General features: G+C 37.9%; 1 protein-coding gene across 3 annotated transcripts in view; it reads left to right on the forward strand.

Annotated features, from left to right (window-relative positions):
- Positions 1–22,822, forward strand: part of ULK2 (unc-51 like autophagy activating kinase 2) — a 212,393-nt gene that overhangs the window by 33,084 nt on the left and 156,487 nt on the right. For all 3 annotated transcript variants that reach the window (XM_075546767.1, XM_075546766.1, XM_075546768.1), the window contains 6 exons: positions 125–161; positions 1,121–1,294; positions 2,574–2,647; positions 4,918–5,019; positions 6,616–6,674; positions 11,854–11,936. In XM_075546767.1, coding sequence (XP_075402882.1) covers positions 125–161; positions 1,121–1,294; positions 2,574–2,647; positions 4,918–5,019; positions 6,616–6,674; positions 11,854–11,936 — 529 coding nt within the window. The remainder of the gene's footprint in view (positions 1–124; positions 162–1,120; positions 1,295–2,573; positions 2,648–4,917; positions 5,020–6,615; positions 6,675–11,853; positions 11,937–22,822) is intronic.

The raw sequence follows: 22,822 nt of genomic DNA on the forward strand, positions 1-22,822 counted from the left end.
AAAAATATTCTTCAGGTTTGACTTACATTGTTTAAAATGAGTTTCAAAATTTAAAATTAATTGTTAATCAAATTAGTCTTGAATCAATGTTCTCATTTTAATTGCGTTTTCTTATATATATCAGTATTGCAATGGTGGAGATCTGGCAGATTATTTGCAAGGTAAATTTTTATGTCAGTATTTAATAATGATAAAATAATGATAATACTCTGGTCTGCTTAATCTTAAGAATTACTTCTGAAAGATGCTGCATCCTATTTTTTTGTCCTTGTGTAGAAGCAATTTAATAAATGTTTATTGGTTTATATTGTGGTTATTTTGTTATCCTGTGGCTTTTTGTTGTAGTTTTATTCCTAACCTTTACATGTATTTAGTACTTGATGTGTACCACGTTCTGACAGTGTTTGTGAAATTGGTCTTCTCCTCTAGGAGAGAAAAAACCAAAGAAATATTTTCTACATTAAAAAATCTGACTGAGTTGTTATCCGTGTATCTTGAGTAACTCCTTCATTGCAAACTATACAACTCCTATGAAACAATGTACCTAAGAGTGTTTGTTAATTTGAGATTTTTTTTGTAAGTAAGAAAAAAGCAAATCAAAACTATAAACAAATCAAGGGTAATATGAAAACTATTTCTTGGAACTAGGTTAAGATTTTAATACAAGATGACACTTGAAGTTCTATACCTAAAATACATATATGTAGAATATGAAACATTCCTAGCAATTTATTTTCTCAAAGTGTTATGACGCTAGTGAGGTCAGCATCTACTTGTTTACGTCTTACAGATATTTGATTAATATCAAAAGAGACTTTTGTTTTGTTTTAAAAAGGAAACTCACATACTTGTTATATTTCAGGTAATGTGGACTCCTGTAGAGTAACAAAAAGGGAAGAGGGGAAAATGAACACTAGTGAAAGCAAAAGGAAAAAACATAATCTGTATAGCAGATTGATTACAATACTTGGGAAATCTACCATCTCGTCCTAGACTTTCGTTACTAAAGTAAAATATTACCCAGTTTGTGTCTCTTTAACAACCCAATTTTGTTGATGGAATGTGCCATTGGTATTTGGTTTTATGTATATAACTATTCATATGATTGCTTTTCTGTCAGCTAAAGGTACTCTCAGTGAAGAGACTATCAGAGTTTTTTTGCATCAGATTGCAGCTGCCATGAGAATCCTTCACAGCAAAGGGATAATCCACAGGGATCTTAAACCACAGAACATCTTGTTGTCCTATGCCAATCGCAGAAAGTCCAGTGTCAGTGATATCCGCATCAAAATAGGTAAGTGGCCATGTATTGCTTCATACATAGCAGGTTTATGAATCTTCTTAGTTTTAGATAATTTTAATTTAGCTTTGTTAAAAGGATAAATTCCAATGATGGAATTTTGAAATTGTTCTTTAGTTCATTGGGGCATTTTTATATCTTTTAACTTTTTTACTTTTATGAGAACATTCGTTATATTTTTAAAAGGGACGTGAAAAGTAAGGACATCTTCAGATTGGTCAGACCATTCGCACAGGGTCATAATGGTGTCCAAGGGTTTGCTGATTCACAGAAGACATGGAATATCAAAAATCAATCACACGTGAATTGTATGTAGCAAATGAAAACATCATCGTTATAGCTGGGGTTACAGGAGCAGGATTCGGGCTATGGTTAGGATGAGTGCATTGTGGTGGACAAAGTAGTTTAAAAGATGGGTCCAGGGCCCTTCCCAAGGCAGTCAGGGCATCACATAGCTATGTAACCCCCCTTACATCTCCATGAACGCAAGCCCCAAAGGAAGACTGTCATTCTCCAAACTTGTTACATTGATAAAGGTAATGCCTTTTCCATTGTACATGGTCTGAAGACAAGAATATTCATACCCCTGGTCCATGTTCAGAAAAGCTTCATTGGAGACTTTATCCATGTGGGCAAGATGGGTTTGGGGCTTTCACTGTCAAATATAGCCTTCTGCATGCTGAGTTCTCAGAATTTATGTTCAAGTATAGGACCCTTCTCTGATATGAAATTTATTATTTGCAATATTTCAATCACAGGCAGGTGTGTTTCTTCCATGCAGACTTTGCTGATACTTCACTTAGATAGCTGCTTGTTTTAAGACAATCTTTTACGATCCCAGACACTATTCTTTCTGATTACTGGGCATCATCTGATTTCTTCATTGAGGTATTTTTGGATTTGTGAATCCTGGGTAGTATATGAAAAATATTTTAGACATGGCCAAAGGGCCAGAGGAGCATTTAAACAAGGAAGCAGACATCTTAATAATTTTTGGCATCTTTAATAACCCTGATTAATGATAGCACATAGGATTTTTAAAATAATAGGGAATTTAAGAAATTATCTAGTTTAGGTTTCTTACTTGGTAGTGTTTTAGTGCTCTTGTATTTCTAAATTATTTGAAGCATTTAGTAATGCTAGAAATTTTGGAAGTTTTAAAATTAGTTACAAAGAAAAATAATTACTTACTCTTATGTCTTAAAAAGTCATAATCTGTATTATGTGTGAGCAAAGGTATCTATTTTATTCTACTTTTTATTTTGTGAAATAGCGGATTTTGGGTTTGCTCGTTATCTACATAGTAATATGATGGCTGCAACACTGTGTGGATCCCCAATGTACATGGTGAGTTTATATTCAAATCCTGTGTGTTTCCAGCACAGTGCCATATTTGCATTTAAGTATTATGCTTATTTCCAAGGCAAATACATATTTCTATAAGGAGGGCTTACAAATGTTTATGGAAAAATGACATTAAAAATAATAGAAATTTTTACATGAACTTTTTCAAGCCCCACTGTATATTGCTTGAAGTATTGTTTATATTACAGATGTCAATTATCTATAATGTGATCTCTTACTTTAGCATAGTAGATTAAAAAAAAGTTTTTCTCCCCTTTTTAAATGAAGCATTAATTATTATGATAGAAGATTAAATTGAAATTAAAAATTAATGAAGTATGGCCATACTTTTGCATAATATAATTCCATAGCAATCTGTTACATAATATTAATGTTCCTTTTAGGACACCTCTTCAGTTACTTATAATGCTCATCTTTTCAGTGTTCTCTCTTGATATAATCCCTCCCTAGAGTATGGAAATGTTTTCTTAAATCAGAAAAATATTTGCTTTCATATTTAACCTTCCATATAGATAAACATGTCTGAAATTTCTGAATTAATTTGAAGCATTAAGTGTAGAAATACCTTAATTTTAGAACTTCAAAATTTTGTCAAGTAAATAAATATACATATTACTTTTTAAACTGTAAATGGATTTTTGTTCAATTGGAAATTCTTCAAAAATCCTTCAACTCTGAGATCAAGGATAATAATGATCAAAGATTAAATATATTTTAAATCTGATTTTCCTTAATTATGATTATTCTATATCTGTATATGATGAATTTTATGTAATGTAAATATTACTTTGCATTTCCTGAAGATGAAATTATTTTAACCTTGAAGGTAGTAGAAGTGCTTGAGTTGATCATGAACGGAAGTTAATTCAGAAATTTACTACGGAAAATAACAATGTTAAGCTTGGTCTATAAAATGTCAATACCTTTAACTGTATATGATATTTACTATCTAACATTTGCCATAATTGACAGTATATTTGAAAAGCCACATCTAATGCAAGCTGGAAATGTATCTCACAAAACAGCAGAAAAATGCTTTTTTTTTTTTAGAAAAATGCTTGTAAGACTGTTTTTTATCATTTAATTTTGTTCAGTAGTGCTGCTTAATATAAAAGCTTTAAAACTACAGAGGGATATGTGGTCTGTTAGAGCAGACACTCATGTGCCCATACTTTCCACATATAACAATGTTAACATTGTCCTATGTTGGTCTTTTTTTTTCCAAGAAAAAATATTGCAGAGACAGTTTTAAATCCTTTTTATATCTCTCCTTGATTCCATGTCCCACTCTTCAACACTTAAACCCTATTCTGTATGTTTTTTTATGTTTGTTAGAGTTCTTTTTGAATTTTATGTGTCCATTTATGTTTATGTAGAAATGCTTGCTAAAATTTTTATATAAGTGTATGTACTGTGTATAACTTCTTTTCACGCAGTATTTTTTGAGATTTCTCAGTACGTTACAGTACAGTAATAGACAGGTAATTCCCAGCTTTTGACACAGTCAAGTTAATAATAAACCCATCATTTTGAACTGGTTCTAAATGGTTCACTCATGGCTAGCAGAAAACAGGCACAATATACATAAATGTGGGTACATATTAACAAAATCTCTTGCGCCTTGTATTTTCACTTGAGTAGGCCGTAGACAGTTGTGCTCTGCTCAAGAAGACAGCTGATGGGGCACTTTGAATGTGTGCCATGGTATTTTTGAGCAGCATTTTGTTGTATCCTGGTCTGGTCAAAATTCGACACTTGAGATTTGGTTGTTTATGCAATATATAGGGTACTCTGTGTCTATTGGACCTGATAACCATTTTGAAGCCCTGAATGAACTATACTTAACAACTACATTTTTTATTTGGAGGGAAGGAGGAGAGGTTACATCTTATTATTAGTAATAAATACTGCTTATTTTGTTGTAGCACATAATTTACTGCGTTTATCACTCTCAGATGCTTAGTGTTAGGATTTGTAAAGACACTGATAATAAAAATATGTAATTTGACCTAAACAGAACTGAGTTATGACAGTAGTCAAGATGAACCTTTGTGAACCAGAGACTACCTATAGTTTTTTGTTTGTTGCAATAGCAATGTCCTTTTGTCATATTGTTAAGTTTTTATTTTAGTGATTTTGTTGGGAGTGTAACCTCTGTCAGTTAATTAATATAGTCACATTAATTATCTAAGTGAGATATGCATATTATTTAAGTAACAATAATATAGTACATTGGCTTTTTCTATACCTAGGCTCCTGAAGTTATAATGTCTCAACATTATGATGCTAAAGCTGACTTGTGGAGCATAGGAACAGTAATATACCAGTGTCTAGTTGGAAAACCACCTTTTCAGGTGATCTGATTTTTTTTGTTGATGTTTCCTGCTTGGCCTACCTTTGGAATTCAAGTTTGTATTAGGAATGATTCTGGGGAGATCACTAGAAACGGTCTTTATCAATGTGTTACTGATCACTAATGGGTGCCTTGCTTAAGCTTTTATGTGAATTTATTTTGGGCATTTCTTCCCCATCTTTACTCTCCTAATATCCTGTTGAAAGCACTCTAGATTTTAATCATGATTGTTATCTCTTGAATTTATCTTGCCTGTGTTATAATTTATTAAGTTACAAAGAGTTTTTAAATCTCAGTACTGGAATTATGTGAAATTATTTCCCCCAATGGTATTAAAAAACAGAACTGTGACAAAATCAGGTTAAATTCCATGGTTTCTCCATCTAATTTATATATAAAGCTAGTCTCTGAGTTATGAATGTCTCCCAATGGACAGATCCTACTGGTCTTTGAGTGCAAAGCTTTGAACCAATGTTTGCCTTGGCCTGTGAAGCTAAAAATAGGAAAAAACCAAAATTTTCCAATTTGAGTGATTTGTTGTAGTAAATGGAATGGGAAAAATTATAGGTGAGTATCCTGGAATGAGAGACTAAAGTATAGTCATAAGCCTTTGAGATTATTCTCATGATATGTCATGCTTGATTATTTTCATGACTGTGAAAGGCCACACACATTGAAAGTGTTGGGGTTGAGTGCCAACTTTACATGGAGCTTTTAATGCCATGTACATTTCCCTTTACTTGAAAATTTTGAGCCATCCCCTCCTCACAACAAATTCTTCATGTTGATCACCTTCATTTGCTGCACATTCAGCTTTTAAATCATTGTAAAGGCTTAGAGTCTTTTCTTGAGCTAGAACCAAAAAATCTCATTACCTTTGAGTTAAATTTGATCTATGATAATCCAGTAGGATAAAACGGTCCCTTTGTGTTTTTGAGGCTTTAGGTCTTTACAGGAGCAGAAAGTCTCATCTTTCTGGAGGAGTGGCTGGTGGCTTCTGACTCCTGATCTTGGACTTACCAGCACAGCATGTCACCCACTATGTCACCAGGGCGCCTTTTCTTGTACTAAATTAAGGCTAAGAACCTATCTGTACCTGTTATGACTGACCTACAAATTTTTGAAGACAATAGTTTGGAATAAAACTTCTTCTTAACTGAGAATTGTCTATAAATATGCTTTGGTGATTCAATTTCTTTTATTATGAAGTGCTATTTGTTTTGGAGAGACTAAGAGTAGTAGTATACTTGGTTTTCTTGCTTGAATCTACTCAACTCATGCAAAACCCTGTATTTTACACAGGAAATAATTGTATAGTTGTTATAATCTCCAGATTAATGATTTTTTAAGCCTTTTCTAAGTTTCAGGCACCTTGTATGTATAGACTAAGCTAAAAAAAATACACTTTATACTAAAACGTGCAGAATTTTTATGCAGTTACAGGGGTTTTAAGTTCCTAATGACCTGCTAAGGCTCCACCAGCAATTCATGACTTTCAAGTTTGGAATCTGTGTTCTTTACCAATATTCAATGCTAATCATGATTTGGAACTTTTGTATCCTTTGTTTAAGAAATTTAAACCTTTTTTTTTAAACAGGCTAATAGTCCTCAAAACCTAAGGATATTTTATGAAAACCATAGGAGCTTAATGCCTAGGTATGTGTTTTGATTATACGAAGTTTTATTGTTTGGGAAACTGTTATTTAATTGAGCTCTATATGATTATTTTCTGTTATTAAATATTATTTTATTTGGAAGTAGTGTTAACTTTTTAAAAAATTAAAAATGAAAGCTGTAGAAATTCTATGTGAGCTTTACAGAGACGAGATGTAATTAAAACAGATATACATAATAGTAGAAAGTAAAATTTCCTCTAATGCTTTTCCTCAGTCTCTATGAATGACAAAAGTTTGCTATGAATTTTTTTCTTTTTCTTCTTTGCAAATATTTTCTATATCTTGGAGTGTGTGTATATATATTACATGCATATAGTTTAATATAAATGACCGTATATACTCCTGTATAAGCCGAGTTTTTCGGCACCAAAAAATGTGCCAAAAAACTGGGGTTCAGCTTATACACGGGTTAGTGATACCCCAGCAAGGTGTAACATCTCGCTGGGGCCCCCCTGAGGTAACGGGAGGAGCGCCCGTTATCTTGTGGTAATTGCCATTTCTCCACTGTTCATTCAAAGCCCCGCTGACACTGCAGGGCTTTGAATGTTTCTTTACTCACATCTAACCAATCAGAGCCGTCTTATGACATGTATCTTTGAATAAGCCTTTTAAAGACTGTGTGCGAAGGATGTGGCATGAATGGATGTCATCTGGTCAAGCCCGACTAACAAAAGGAGGAAATCTCATGAAGCCTGACATAGAGTTAACAGCAAAGTGAGTTTGAGGATGCATGGGAAGACATTCCAGAAGACATGGTGCAACATGCCTTCCAGAAATGTAGTATTAGTAGTGCTATGGATGGCAGTGAAGACTACGCTTTGTATGAAAATGACAGCAGTGATGGTGATGATGGTGATCTCAGTGAGGACAGCATCTATTATGACCTCACACCAGCTGAAGCTCTGCACTGGGATACGGATGATGATGAGGAATCCAGTTTTGAAGGATTTGAACTCTTTACATTTTAGCTTAGTTGCTGATTGAGCTCAGGGAATAGTACTCTTAAAGTATCATTGTTGATACCTTATTGTTTTTGTTGAATCTATTTTCCACTTACTGTGCTGGTGTACTAATATTAAGTGACTTGTCCTTTTATTTATGTTTTTTATTTAAAATAAATGTTTAAATACATTATCCCACTGATGTCTCAATTTTTAGTTTTTTATTTTCATTTGTTTTGATTATTGAAACACACCAATAGTTTCTGCATTTTCTACCCTAGGCTTATACTCCAGTCAATCTCAGTTTTTCTAGTTTCCCAGGTAATAATTAGGTACCTCGGCTTATACTCGGGTTGGCTTATATTCAAGTATATATGGTATATTTGAAAAGTTATTCTCCAATTTACAGACTAATAATAAATGTTTAGTAAGTGTGTTAGCTACAGAAAATGCCATAGTTTAGATGTATTATATATATTTTAATCTGATACCTGTTGTTTTCATATTTTGTTATTACAAGCAGGATTTTGTACAAAGTGTGACTGTATGTGGAATTGGTGGAAGAAAAGTTATACTGTCCAAATAAGTTATAGCAATCTCTATGCTTGTCAGCAGTATGTAAGAAATTTCCGTTCTCCATTTATTTATCAACACCTTATTAAACATAAAAATCTAAGCTTTACAAATGGAAGAATGTCAACTTGATATTGCTTTATTTATATTCTCATATAAATATTCTCATATTTAGTGACTTATTCTCATCTTTAATGCCCCACTCATCTGCCAGTTTCTCATCAAACCTCTGTGACATTTAAATAGTTTAACTCCTCCTACTCATCTGTTACTTTGTTGTACTATCCTGACTTTCGTGTTGATGTGTTGGTGGAAACTTATCACTGGTACTTTAAATACTAACAGGGTTACCGATGGTGAACACGCTTTGAGGCATTTCCAGATGTATACCCTAGGAAGAACACTGTCCACTTTTGAGGGGTTAGCCAGTGAAAACCTTGTGAAGAACAGTGGAATATTGTCAAATACCGTCACTCAAATTACGGCTGAGAAGGGCTCCTGAGCTCTATTAATGTACCCATGGTGACACATGGCAAAACAGGTCTTGAAGGAGCCTCAAGCTCTAGCAATACAGGACAGGGCTACATGGTCTATGGGTTGGGTTGGCCCACAAGTAGTGCAGCACACAGTTGAGGCAAAGAACTAGCTCGAGCAGCAGAATGATGGTCTGATTACCAGGGAGAAAGAGAAGAAGTTCCCAGAATCTTCATGAGAAGGCCATATCCACAAGGAGGCATCATCAGGCTGTGTGATCTGATTGACAGGCTATACAGCACCCCTATACTTATTTATGAAGTTGATATGAAATTATGTAACTACTACAGAAAAATTCAAAGTTGATGTCAGAAAAGGCTCAGATATTTATTTATTTATTTTTAATCATTTCATTGGGGACTCATACAGCTCTTAACATAACCCTTACATCTATCCATTGTGTCAAGCACATTTGTACATTTGTTGCCATCATCATTTTCAAAACATTTTCATTCTACTTGAGACCTTTGTATCAGCTCCTCATTTGTCCTTTCCCTTCTCCACACGCCCTCGCTCATCAATCCTTTATAATTTATAAACTATTATATTTTTTCATGTCTTAACACTGACCAGTGTCTCCCTTCACCCACTTTTCTGTTGTTCTTCCCCATGGGAGGGGGTTATATGTAGGTCATTGTGATAGGTTCCTTTTGTCTTCCCTGCCCCTCTCCCCATATTCCCCGTCCTTTCCTGGAATCACTACTCTCAATATCAGTCCTGAAGGGTTTATCTGTCCTGGATTCCCTGAGTTTCCAGCTCTTACCTGTGCCCATGTACATGCTGTGGTCTAGCCAGATTTGTAAAGTAGAATTGGGGTCATGATAGTGGAGGAAAGGAAGCATTAGAGAATTAGAGGAAAGCTGAATGTTTCATTGGTGCTATACGGCACCTGGATTGTCCAGTTGTCTACAAATGGGTGTTCGTCCCCACTCCACCCTCCCCGTCATTCACATTGATACGATTTTTTGTGTTCTCGGTTTTTAATGCCTGCTACGTGCTCCCATTGACACCTCATGATCATGTGGGCTGGTATGCTTCTTCCACATGGACTTTGTTACTTTTCAGCTAGATGCACTCGGTTGTCTTTAAACCTTTATGACCTCAGATGCTATATCTTTTGATAGCCGAGCACTATTAGCTTTCTTCACCACATTTGCTTATGCACCCATTTTGTCTTCAACGATCGTGTTGGGAAGGTGAGCATCACGGAATGTCAGGTTATTAGAACAAAGTGTTCTTGCCTTGAGGGAGTACTTGAGTAGACATCCAATGTCCGTCTGCTACCTTAATACTAAATCTATAAATATATGTACATCGATCTATTTCCCCATTGTTTTCTATATAGATATATTTATATATGTACATACCTGTATTTAGACCTCTATAAATGCCCTTGCCTCCTAATTCTTTCCTCTATTTCCTTTTACTTTCTTCTTGTGCCACTGTCATTTTCAGCCTTTATTTGGGTTTCAGTAATTCCTCTCGGTTACATTGCCCCCATCAAGCCCTCCTAGGCACCCTATCTCCTCTTCACCATTGATTTTAAATAACTTGTTGTTCCCTTGACCCTGGGTTTGTTAACACCCACTTCCTTCCCCCCGCCTTCTCCTTCCCCTTCCACTTGTCTCCCCAGATTGTTTTTTCCTTCAGATTGTTTATCCAGCATATCTTATCTAGATAGACCCACAGAGACAATAGTAAGTACAAAAACACAACACAGCAAAACAAAACAATAAAAGAAAACAAAAACAACAAAACTGACCAAAAAATAAGAAAAGTCTATAAATAGTTTAAGGTCAGTTTGTTGACCTTTAGGAGTGTTTTCTGACCAAGTCTGATGGGGTGCCACGCTCTGGTCCCAAAGTCTATTTTTGGTATTTCCTGGGCACTTCATTGCTTTGCTCTCCTTGTTTCTCTGTTGTATGCCCTTAGCCTTTCTCCCTGGAGTGGTGGGGTCAGATGGGGCACGGTTACCATGCTGTTCTTCTAGTGTTGTCCCTTGTAGCACTATGGCTCAGTAAGGGATGTCGTGTCTTGTGATGGCGGCCAGCCGTATGGTCTTCTCTGTTCATTGGCTGCTCTGAGCAGGAATATTGTCCTTGGAGCTTGGTGGGCCAGGATGTGTTCCACTCTCTCTCCTTCCCTCTTTGTTTGCTTCTGTGTGTTTTGATCAGAGATGCCTCTCTCCCTTCACTGTAGCTTCAGTGCTGTCCTCTGAAGTAGATTCTTTGGGGGTGGGGTGGTGGGTGGTCTATGTAGTTGGGATTGGGGCCAGCTCCATAGCAGATATTTATTCTTAACTGTTGATTAGCTACAACAGATGATGTAAAAGAGCTGAACAGAAATTTTCAAAAGGTAGCTCCAGAAGACAAAGTAAAGCATTATAATGAAATCTGAAAAGACCTGAAATCAGAAACCCAGAAGTAAAGAGCACACAGCATACTTCAAGCTGAAAGAAATGAAAAAAAAATTAAACCTTTAATTTCTGTATTGAAAAATTCTGTGGGCAAAATACTGAATGATGCAAGAAGAATCATAAGAAGATGGAATATGCAGAATCGCTGTACCAAAAAGAATTGGTTTAAGGAAAAGGAGACATGGTGGCACAGTGGTTTGGTGCTTAGCTAATAATTTAAGGTCAATGATTTAAAGCGCCAGCCCCTCAGGGGGAGAAAAAACATCAGTAGTCTGCTTCTGTAAAGATGACAGCTTTGGAAAGTGTACGAGACAGTTCTACTCTTCCTATAGTGGCATTAGGAGTTAGTATCGACTTGATGGCATTGGTTTTGTTATTATTACAAAGTTGAAGTTGTATTAAAACTCATGACTGGTTTTGTAATACCTTTCATACCAATACACTCTGTCAAAGAAAGTAATAAGCACAATACAGAAATCTTCCTCAAAGTTTGTGATTTCACTTTTCCCCCCATTCCTTTAAGATGAAACTTTAACCATGGTTTTCTTGATGTGCATCGAGTACATATTTGCAAACGGCATATGTATTTCACATTACAATAATAATGAATTCAAAATAATAATGAATGCAAACTTCACATAGATGATATATATATGCTCACGACTTAGTGTTTTCTTTTTTTTTCTTTCCCTCAGTATTCCCAGAGAAACATCTCCTTTTTTGGCTAATCTCCTTTTGGGTTTGCTTCAAAGAAACCATAAAGATAGGATGGATTTTGGTAAGTAATATTTTCAGATTTTTTACGCTAATTTTAATTTTATGTGTTTGATTTTTTTAAAGATACTGGTTATAAAATGTAAATCAGTTTAACTTCCTTCTATCTCTTTTTCTCCCTCCCCACTATCTTTGCTTTAATAAATATTGAAGGGCCTAAAATGTTGTAGGTGCTAGCCCTACAGTAATAAATACATTTTAATGTGGGAGATACAATAAGCAAATTATTAACAAATTACATATTAGAAGTTGATAAGTATTATAGAGAAAAAGGAACGGGAAATGGGTGTGGGGGTCTAGGATAGAAATTGAAATTTGAATTAGGGCAGTCAGGGAAGTTCTCGCTGGGAAGTGACATTTGAAAAATAACTTGATTGATGATGTTCAGAAAGCAAGTCATGTGGATATCTGTGGAAAGATCTTTTCTGACAGAGTGGATACTTTGTACACAAGCTCAGATATGAGATCATACAGCTACAAGGCCAGTTCAATGCTTGTGTTTTTACTCAAAATTGTTGGAGAACCTTTGGAGGATTTTGAGTAGAGGTATAGATATTATCTGACGAATGTTTTAAAAGGATCCATCTGGTTGCTGAATAAACTGGGGCTGGGGTGGGGGAAGGGGCAAGAGGATAGTAAGGGTACTGCTGAGAGAGCTTAATTAGGGGATGCTTGGAGTTATCTAGATGACTTATGTGTCTAGCTTAGTCTAGACCAGGGGTCAGCAAACTTCTCTGATTTCCAGGACACTTCTGCCCTTACAAAAATTTGAAATTATTTGAGAGCCAGAAATATATTTTTAAAAACACATGAAATCACCATTATGTGAATAATATCCTTTAAGTTGTTGCAGTTGTACTTCAGAGCCACATGGATTGCATATGGCTCCTGAGCCGCAGTTGGCAGACCCCCGTGCGTGACCTAGGCTAAGAACTGGTGGTTGTGAGAGGTAATTGGATTTTGAAACTCTGAGGTTGAGGGAACTAATGCATTGGGTCTAAAAAGAGAGATAGAGATGGCACAAAGAATGACTTAAAGACGATTAGCGTGAGCAACTGAAGGGATTCACAGAGATGGCTAAAGAAGGCTACCATTATATATACCTAAATGCAGATGTCAAAAAGGTACTTGGATTTCAGAGCAAAGGTTTAAACTGAAGATATATTTGGGAACTGTCAGCAGGTGAGCAATGTTTATTAGAGTTTCTAGTGTGCCATTTAAATTATTTTACTCTTTAAAAATATAAATTTGTATTTAGAGTTACTTTCTTAAATACTAAGAGAACTCCAATGAAATATAGATGCTTTCCCCTTTAATATAGTTCCATTCCCTTCTTCTACCTTTGTACTCTCTATTTTATAAAACAGGCTGGATGAACTATCTGGAGGAAAAACAATGGGACCGACAGTTCTGGGGGGACTTGGGATAGGGGGAGGTGGGGGATAAGGAAGTGGTGTTAACTAACCCAGGGACAAGGGAACAAAATGGGATCCAAATTGGTGGTGATGGGGGAGTGGCAGGCCTGGTAGGGAATGATCAAGGGTAAGGTAACATAAAGAAGAGGTATAGCTGTAATCCAGGTGGGGACGGAACATGATAGTGGGGCAGGAGGAAAATAAAGGGAAATAGAGGAAAGAGCTAGGAGGCAAAGGGCATTTATAGAGGTGTAGACAAAGACATGTACATGCAAATATATATATGAGGATGGGGAAATAGATCTATATGTCTATATATATAGGTTTAGTAATAAGGTGGCGGAAGGACCTTGGGCCTCTACTCAAGTACTCCCTCAATGCATGAATACTTTATTCTACTAAATTGGCATTCTATGATGCTCACCCTCGCGACACAACTGCTGAAGCCAAAGCAGGTGAACAATTAAATGTGAAGAAAGCTGATGGTGCCCGGCTATCAAAAGAGATAGCGTCTGGGATCTTAAAGGCTTGAAGATAAACAAGCGGCCATCTAGCTCAGAAACAACAAAGCCCACATGGAAGAACACACCAGCCTGTGTGATTGCGTGATCCCGAAGGGATCAGTTATCAGGCATCAAAGAACAAAAAATCGTACCATTGGCTGCACACCTCCATGATACGATTGCCAAGGACAAATGGGTGCATAAGCAAATGTGACGAAGAAAGCTGATGGTGCCCGGCTATCAAAAGAGATAGTGTCTAGGGTCTTAAAGGCTTGAAGGTAAACAAGCGGCCATCTAGCTCAGAAGCAACAAAGCCCACATGGAAGAAGCACACCAGCCTGTGCGATCACGAGGTGTCAAAGGGATCCGGTATAAGGCATCATCATTAAAAAAAATCTTACCATACTGAATGCAGGGGGAAGTGCAGAGTGGAGACCCAAAGCCCATTTTCCGGCCACTGAAGATCCCCTCACAGAGGGGTCTAGGGCAGGAGATGAGGCAGTCAGGGTGCTATGTAGCACCGATGAAGAATACAGCTTTCCCCCAGATCCTGGATGCTTCCTGCCCCCCAACTACCGAGATCCAAATTCTACCTTGCAAGTCTGGATAGAGCAGAGGTTGTACACTGGTGCATATAGGAGCTAGAGGTACAGGGAATCCAGGGTGGATGATACCTTCAGGACCAGGGGTGTGAGGGGCGATACTCGGAGAGTAGGGGGTGAGTGGGTTGGAAAGGGGGAACTGATTACAAGGATCTACATGTGGCCTCCTTCCTGGGGGATGGACAACAGAGAAGGGGGTGAAGGGAGACGCCTGATAGGGCAAGATATGACAAAATAATAATTTATAAATTATCAAGGGCTCATGAGGGAGGAGGGAGCGGGGAGGGAGGGGAAAAAAGAGGACTTGATGTAAAGGGCTTAAGTGGAGAGCAAATGCTTTGAAAATGATTAGGGCAAAGGATGCACAGATGTGCTTTATGCAATTGATGTATATATATGTATGGATTGTGATAAGAGTTGTATGAGCCCCTAATAAAAAACAAACAAAAAAACCTACACTACAACCACTAGTTGCCAAATTGATTCTTATTGTACCTCTATGATTTTCAGTGGAAAACTATGCATTGTAGGGATTCAGTGGTTGATTTTTCTCTTTTTCTATTGAGGTGCTCTGAGTGGACTCAAACTCCCAACTTTCTGATTAGCAGCCACACCATTTAACCATTTGCACCATCTAGGGACACCAGATCCTTTAACACGGTATTAAAATTATTGCTTTGTATAGTAATAAGACTTTAAAAGAAGTGAGGAGACAAAAATAATAGAAAAAGAACTAAAACACATTTATAGAACCTTATGTTAACATGTAGTTACCATATTTACTACACTTCATTTCTTCTGGGGGATTCAAGTTACTCTCTGGTATAATTTTTGCCTTAATATAATTCTATTTTCTCATACCTCCTTTGTGCTGTTTTTGTTATTTATATATGACATCTTTATATATGTTTTATGCCAAAGACAATCATTCGTGATTATTTTTTTGCAGCTGTCTTTTATATCAGTTAAGGGTCGAAAAGAAGAAAAATATATTTACATTCTTTTATTTATCTAAGCGTGGTAGTGGTTACACATTGGGTTGCTAACCACAAGGTCAGCACTTGAAAACCACCACCTTTTCACTGGAGAAAGACAGAGCTTTCTACTCTGGTTAAAGGTTAGTCTCAGAAACACACAGGGATAATTCTACTGTTTCCTATTGGGTCACTGTGAGTTGGCCTTGACTTAATTAATGGCAGTGAGTAAGTTTTATATTTTCTATCTTATAGGCTCCCAAACTTGGCCTACTGCCACCTTTTCAGAAAATTTTAAAAACTTAGTGCTCCCTTGGCAATGAAAAAACATTTTTACTCGAGCTCATAATGCAGGATAACAAATACATATCTGGTTTTGAAGACCCCCACAGGGCCCTTCCGTCTGGGAAGCTCTGATCTATGCAATTATTACTCTCTTGATGACTAACGATGTTGAATATTGTTTTCTGTATTTTTTGCCCATTTCTTTTTCTTCTTTTTAAAATTTTAATTTATTTCCTCTTTTATTGAAAATATGCATAGAGTATACATGCACTAATTCAATAGTTTTTATCTCTACAATTCAATGACTTTGATTATATTCTACAAGTTCTGCAACCATTTAGTCTGCTTTTCTGAGTTCCTTCCTAAACATAAATTCACTGTCCCTTATGTTTCCTATTTAATCTTTTGCTTTCCTGGTTCAGTTTGATCCCATATAGGTAAATCTTAAAAGCACAAAGTCTAACCTTCTTAAAATTGAGAGAGTTGTTTGAAGAATTCAAATTTAAGTACAATAGTTTTCATCTCTGTAGCACTAGATCTTATGGATCTTACAAACATTTGAAATTGTTACATTTTCTCCCTTTTTATCAGGATTGTGTTACGTAATCTTTGATTAACACATATCATCTAGTTTTCCTGGTCTCATGGCAAAAGAGCCAGTTGTTCAATGGAGGCAACTAACTACACATTTAATTTCCTCCTTCTATTCATGGCTATTCTTCCTTTGTTGATGTGTTTAAGGAAAGATTAGTTGTACCTTGGATGGCCTCTGCTTGCTTTCAAAAATCCAGGCAGATTTTTGAATTAGGAGGTAGAATAGATGCACTAAACACAGTATTGGGCTAATTAACTGAGATGTCCCTGGAAGCCATGGTAACTAGTCTCTAAACAGAAACCTCATCATGCAAGGTGCTTGTACATAAGTAACCTTAAAAGCTGTGTTTTTATAATTGCAAATACTTGACACATTAATTTGTCATTTTATATCTGTACAGTTAATTAACATAAATCAACAGCCATGAAACCTTATTCTTATCAATGTGATTTCTTCATTACTGTAGACAGAAACTCAGTGTTCCATAAAAGCAAAATAATCATGACTTTGTTTGGATTTCTCTAATGACTAATGATGTTGGACTTACAAATGCAAGTTGTTGATATTATCCTTTATGGTTTAAGAATCTTATGATCTATAAAATATATTTACCTGCTCCAGTGTCTCAAAGAGTTTCACCTTTGTTTTTATGGATAATTTCATAGTTTTAGGTATTGTTTATGTTTATTATTCACTCAATAATTTTATTTATGATGTGAGGAAAGAATTATGTGTTGTTATTTTTCTGTGGAGTTAAATCAGCACTATTTGTAAAAGGCTTGTTTTTTCCCCATGGGGGGAAAAATGTGTCTTTCTTGGTAATCATTACATATGCAGAATAATATGCAATATAATCTTTCTCTAACTGAAATGATTTTTTCTCTCTTTCTCTGTTAATATGAATTACATTTCCTTTGAAAATTGCATTCCTGGGTTTAAACTCTGCTTGTTCATGATGTATTATCATTTTTATGTATTGTTAATTTTATTTACTAGACTGTTTTAAAAGATTTTTGTGTCTGTGATTATGAGACATAAATATCTAGTCGTTTGTCTACAGTTTTCTTTTAGTACATTTATCAAGTTTGGGATATGGGACATAATTTCTTCTTTAAATGATTTAGAAAGTATTCCTTTTCTGTTTTGTGGAAGAGTTCATATGAGTATTATTTCTTCCTTAAATGTTTGATTCAAATTGTCATTGAAACCATTTGGGTCACACTGTCTTACCTTATTACTGCCGTTTCATAATAATTCTTATAATTGGATTGACTAAGTTCTCCAGCTAGTTTCTCTTTTGAAAATTGCTTTGGTGGTTTTTGGTTCTTTTTATTTTTAAATAAACTTTGAATTTATTTTGTTAGATTTTATAGAAAAGCCTACCAAAATAATTGACTTGGATATCTGTTCATCTGTTTTGAGAAAATGACATCTTAATATGGTGCCCTTGTAATCATAGACATTGTATATCTCTCTTTAGGCTTTTCGATTTTGTCAACATTACTTTATGGTTTATAATATACATGATATGTTAAGTGTATTCCTAGATATTTTGTGTTTTTGATTTGTTAAAGCTTTCAATCAGGCCCTTCAAATTCAACCTCCTACTGAGAACACACATTTCCACCCCATATGCTGAATCAGAATGCACATTTTGATATGCTCCTTAGCTGAATCTAATAGATCTTCTTGAAATATAAATTCTACTTTATTTTCTCTGGGGTGGACTTTGCAAATTCGCAGCAGGGATTGACTGGACTAGGCTGATTGAAATTCACGATTTTAAGTGAAATTTATTTCATTTTAATTGTTGATTACAAATACAGAGGGGAAAATGGTTTTCCTCAAAGTTGGATATTTTTTGTTGTTGTTTTTTTTAAAACAATTTATTAGGGGCTCATACAACTCTTATCACAGTCCACACATATACATACATCAATTGTATAAAGCACATCTGCACATTCTTTTCCCTAATCATTTTCTTTTTTTTCTCATCTTTTCTTTTTTTTTTACATTTTATTAGGGACTCATACAACTCTTATTACAATCCATACATATACATACATCAATTGTATAAAGCACATCCATACATTCCCTGCCCCAATCATTCTCAAAGCATTTGCTCTCCACTTAAGCCCTTTGCATCAGGTCCTCTTTTTTTTCCCCTCCCTCCCCTTCCCCCCTCCCTCATGTGCCCTTGGTAATTTATACATCGTTATTTTGTCATATCTTGCCCTATCCGGAGTCTCCCTTCCACCCCTTCTCTGCCGTCCTTCTCCCAGGGAGGAGGTCACATGTGGATCCTCGTAATCAGTTCCCCCTTTCCAACCCACTCACCCTCCACTCTCCCAGCATCGCCCCTCACACCCTTGGTCCTGAAGGTGTCATCCACCCTGGATTCCCTGTGCCTCCAGCCCTCATATGTACCAGTGTACAACCTCTGCCCTATCCAGTCCTTCAAGGTAGAATTCGGATCATGGTAGTTGGGGGGAGGAAGCATCCAGCATCTGGGGGAAAGCTGTGTTCTTCATCGGTACTACCTCGCACCCTAATTAACCCATCTCCTCTCCTAAACCCCTCTATGAGGGGATCTCCATTGGCCGACACTTGGGCCTTGGGTCTCCACTCTGCACTTCCCCCTTCATTCAATATGGTATATATATACACACACACACACACACATATATATATGCATATATATACACACACATATATACATACTTATATATACACATATATATACACACACATACACACATATCTCTTTTTTTTTGCATGGTGCTTTATACCTGGTCCCTTTGGCACCTCGTGATCGCACTGCCTGGTGTGCTTCTTCCATGTGGGCTTTGTTGCTTCTGAGCTAGATGACCGCTTGTTCACCTTCAAGCCTTTAAGACCCCAGACACTATCTCTTTTGATAGCCGGGCACTATCAGCTTTCTTCACCACATTTGCTTATGCACCCATTTGTCTTCAGCGATCCTATCATGGAGGTGTGCAGTCAATGATATGATTTTTTGTTCTTTGATGTCTGATAACTGATCCCTTCGGGACCACTCAATCACACAGGCTGGTGTGTTCTTCCATGTGGACTTTGTTGCTTCTGAGCTAGATGGCCGCTTGTTTATCTTCAAGCCTTTAAGATCCCAGTCACTATCTCTTTTGATAGCCGGGCACCATCAGCTTTCTTCACCACATTTGCTTGTTCACCCACTTTGACTCCAGCAGTTGTGTCGGGAGAGTGAGCATCATAGAGTTCCAATTTAATAAAAGAAAGTATTCATGCATTGAGGGAGTGTTTGAGTAGAGGCCCAAGGTCCTTCTGCCACCTTAATACTTAACCTATAAATATAGACACATAGATCTATTTCCCCATCCTCCTATATATATTTGCATGTACATGTCTTTGTCTAGACCTCCATAAATGCCCTTTGACTCCTAGCTCTTTCCTCCATCTCCCTTGACTTTCCTCCTGCCCTACTACCATGCTTCATCGCCACCTGGGCTAGAGTATACTTCTTCTCTAAGCAACCTTACCCTTGATCATTTCCCACCAGGCCTGCCACTTCCCCCTCTCTACCATTTTGGGTCCCATGTTTTTCCCTTGTCCCTGTGTTTGTTAACACCACTTCCTTAACCCCCCTATCTCCCCCACCCCAAGTCCCCCCGGAACTGTCGGTCCCGTTGTTTTTCCTCCAGATAGTTCATTCAGTCTGTCCTATTCAGACAGACCTGTGGAGACACTAACATGCACGAAAACAAAGCAACAGTATACAACCAGACAACAAAACAACAAAAACAAACCACTGATAAAGAACAAAACACAAGAGAAAAGCTTGTAGTTAGTTCAGGAATCGTTTGCTGGCCCTTAGGAGCGTTTTCCAGTCCAGTCTGTTGGGGCACCACGCCCTGGCCCCAAAGTCCACTTTCAGCATTCCCTGGGGACCTTGCCACTCCATTCCCTTGCTGTTCCGCTGCACTCCCCCAGTGCTTTGCCTCGGTGTGGTGGGATCAGGTCAGGTGCAATTCCCACACTGTGTCTCTGGTGCTGTCCCCTGTATTGCCCTTAGTCACTGAGGGACATCATTTCTCAAAGTGGGGCCAGCCATGTTGTTCTCAAAGTTGGATATTTTAACTATTATTTGTCTTGGTGACTTCTTGGGATTTAGTCTAGTTGGTGTCCTCTCGCCTCTTGTATGAGTGTTTAATTCTCATTCATTAAGGTGGGACAGTTTACTTGCAGAAATTCCTTTGCTATTTTAGCTGTCAATTATTTCTTTGCATCCTACTCCGGTAAACCAATTATCTTCATATCACTCCTCTTCATAGCATCTGTCAATGAACTCAGGTTACCTTCTGCCTCTCTTATTACCGTATTTGCCTGTCTTTCTCATTTGCTGAGGTCTTCTGGAGTATCCTCAAGATAACTGACATGCTTCTCTGCCTCCTCTGGTCTAAACGGAAATTCTGTGATCTTGTGTGTAATTTCTACTACCTCATCCTTTAGAACATGTATTTCCATTTGGTGTGTGGGCTTCATGCCCTCTATAGTGGAATTCATCCCCTCAATTGTACATCTCCTCTATCATTGCATCCTTATTCTGAATTGCTTCCCTCACCTACTACATTACTCCAAGCAGCTTTCTGAAGATTTCTGTTTGTGGCAGATCGCGTCTGATTCTTCTGTGAGCGTCATTAACTCTGCTATTGTGTCTTGTCTCTCTGGGTTTTTGTTGAGAGTGATGTGGTTTGCTGATGCTTCTGTGACCCCTTTGTGGAGGTAGGCACCAATGTTTCTGGGAGAACTGGGGACCCTGAGTTCTTTCTCTTTGTTATTTATGAGTGCTTACAGGAGTGCTTGACACAATGGATGTATGTGTGGATTGTGATAAGAGTTGTACAAGCCCCCAATAAAATTATTTAATTAAAAAAAAAAAGAGTGCTTACAGGGCTGCCTGTGGCCTACTATAGAGGTTGGTCAAACTGCTGTATTTATAGGGTTCCATGGTGATTCAGTGGCCAACAGTAGTGAGGAGTTTCAGTGACTGGAGTGGGGCTGGAGCCGGCATGTATGCCCTGGGCTGCTTTGAACTGGGCTGTTAGGCCATGATTAGTAGGTGTTTCTCTTGTTTAATTAAAAAAAAATTTTAAAGATGCCTAATAAAAGACAAAGGTGGGAAAGGCCTCTGCCACGGGAGGGGGAATGATCAAGGGCAAAACAATCTGAGCATCTTGGTGCAGGTGCCTGGGGAGGGCCTCTGCAGGGTGTCTGTGCATGGCACAGCGAGTGCAACTGTGAAGGGGGTAGACAAAATAGGTGTGGGGGCAGCTGTTAAATTCATGATTTGGAGCATCATGCTGGTGTGGGACAGGCTACTACTGCTGTATGTGACATGAGTGGAGGAGACCATTGTGCAATGAGAAGGCTGAGGGGGCCAATTGGTGGGCATTGACTGCTTTGGAGTCTGAGGTAGTGTGGCTTGGGAAGACCTGCTTGCTTATCCTCTGGGCTCCATAGCCAGGCTTGTGTGGGGAGAGGATGCACTACCCATGCTCCCCACCAGCCTGGGACACTAGGGAACTGCTGCTGGCAGGAGCTAAGCCAGTGGGAGGGCATGGGCTGCCCTGAGGGAACAGGGGGCCAGTAAGGGGGGAAGGAAAGGAAGGGGGACAGGGAAGGAAGGGGGACCAATGCAAGGTAGTGCCTTGGGCTTGTGCCTGCTGGAGGAGTGGAGCATCAGAAGCAGGCAGGTAGTTGGCTGCAGGTGAACAGGTCTCAGGCAATGATGTGGGGGTGGGGGGCCCACTCAGGGGCCCATTGCCCCCCCCCAACCTTTTGCGGGTCACCTAACCTGCTTTGTGTAGACTACAGGTCATTGCCTGATGCCCTGGGTGAATGGAAGGAGCGACTCAAGCGCTGCCAAGTGGAGAGAGGGGAAAGGGGCACCTCTCCAAGGGGAGTGCTACAAGTGGGCAGCTGCTGCAAGGAATTCCTGCCATAGCTGTGTGGGTCTTGACAGGGAAGCCAAGCAGCTTCTGGCATCAAGGTCGGCCCTGGGGGTGGGGTAGGGTAGCAGTGACATGCAGGAGGAGCCCAACCAGCCCAGAGGAGATGCCCCACGCATCAGATGTCAGATCTCCTGGGGCTTCAGCTCAGGGCAGATGCATGGTGGTGGTGGTTGGGGTTGTCCTAAGGGTCCCCTCACTCACCAGAATCCTCCCACTAGTCTTGGACACTAGGCCCACCTTCCACAAAAGAGCTCTCAGTATGTGCAGCTTACTTGGGCACCAAGTTGACTCCTCCTATGCAAGTTGTTTTTCTACAACATTTAACATATGAGAGATTTCAAAAGTTCATAGGGAAAAAATCTATTACCACTTAATTCTCCTTTTTCATGAACTTTTTGAAACCCTTGTAATTTTTTCCTTTTAAAATCTTTTAATATGATTATTTTCAAATATTAATGGTTTAACATTTGCATTCCTAGGTGCAATGAAGTGAAATTACTTGCTATTT

Source organism: Tenrec ecaudatus, chromosome 4 (assembly GCF_050624435.1).
Source record: "Tenrec ecaudatus isolate mTenEca1 chromosome 4, mTenEca1.hap1, whole genome shotgun sequence".
Classification (NCBI taxonomy): domain Eukaryota; kingdom Metazoa; phylum Chordata; class Mammalia; order Afrosoricida; family Tenrecidae; genus Tenrec; species Tenrec ecaudatus.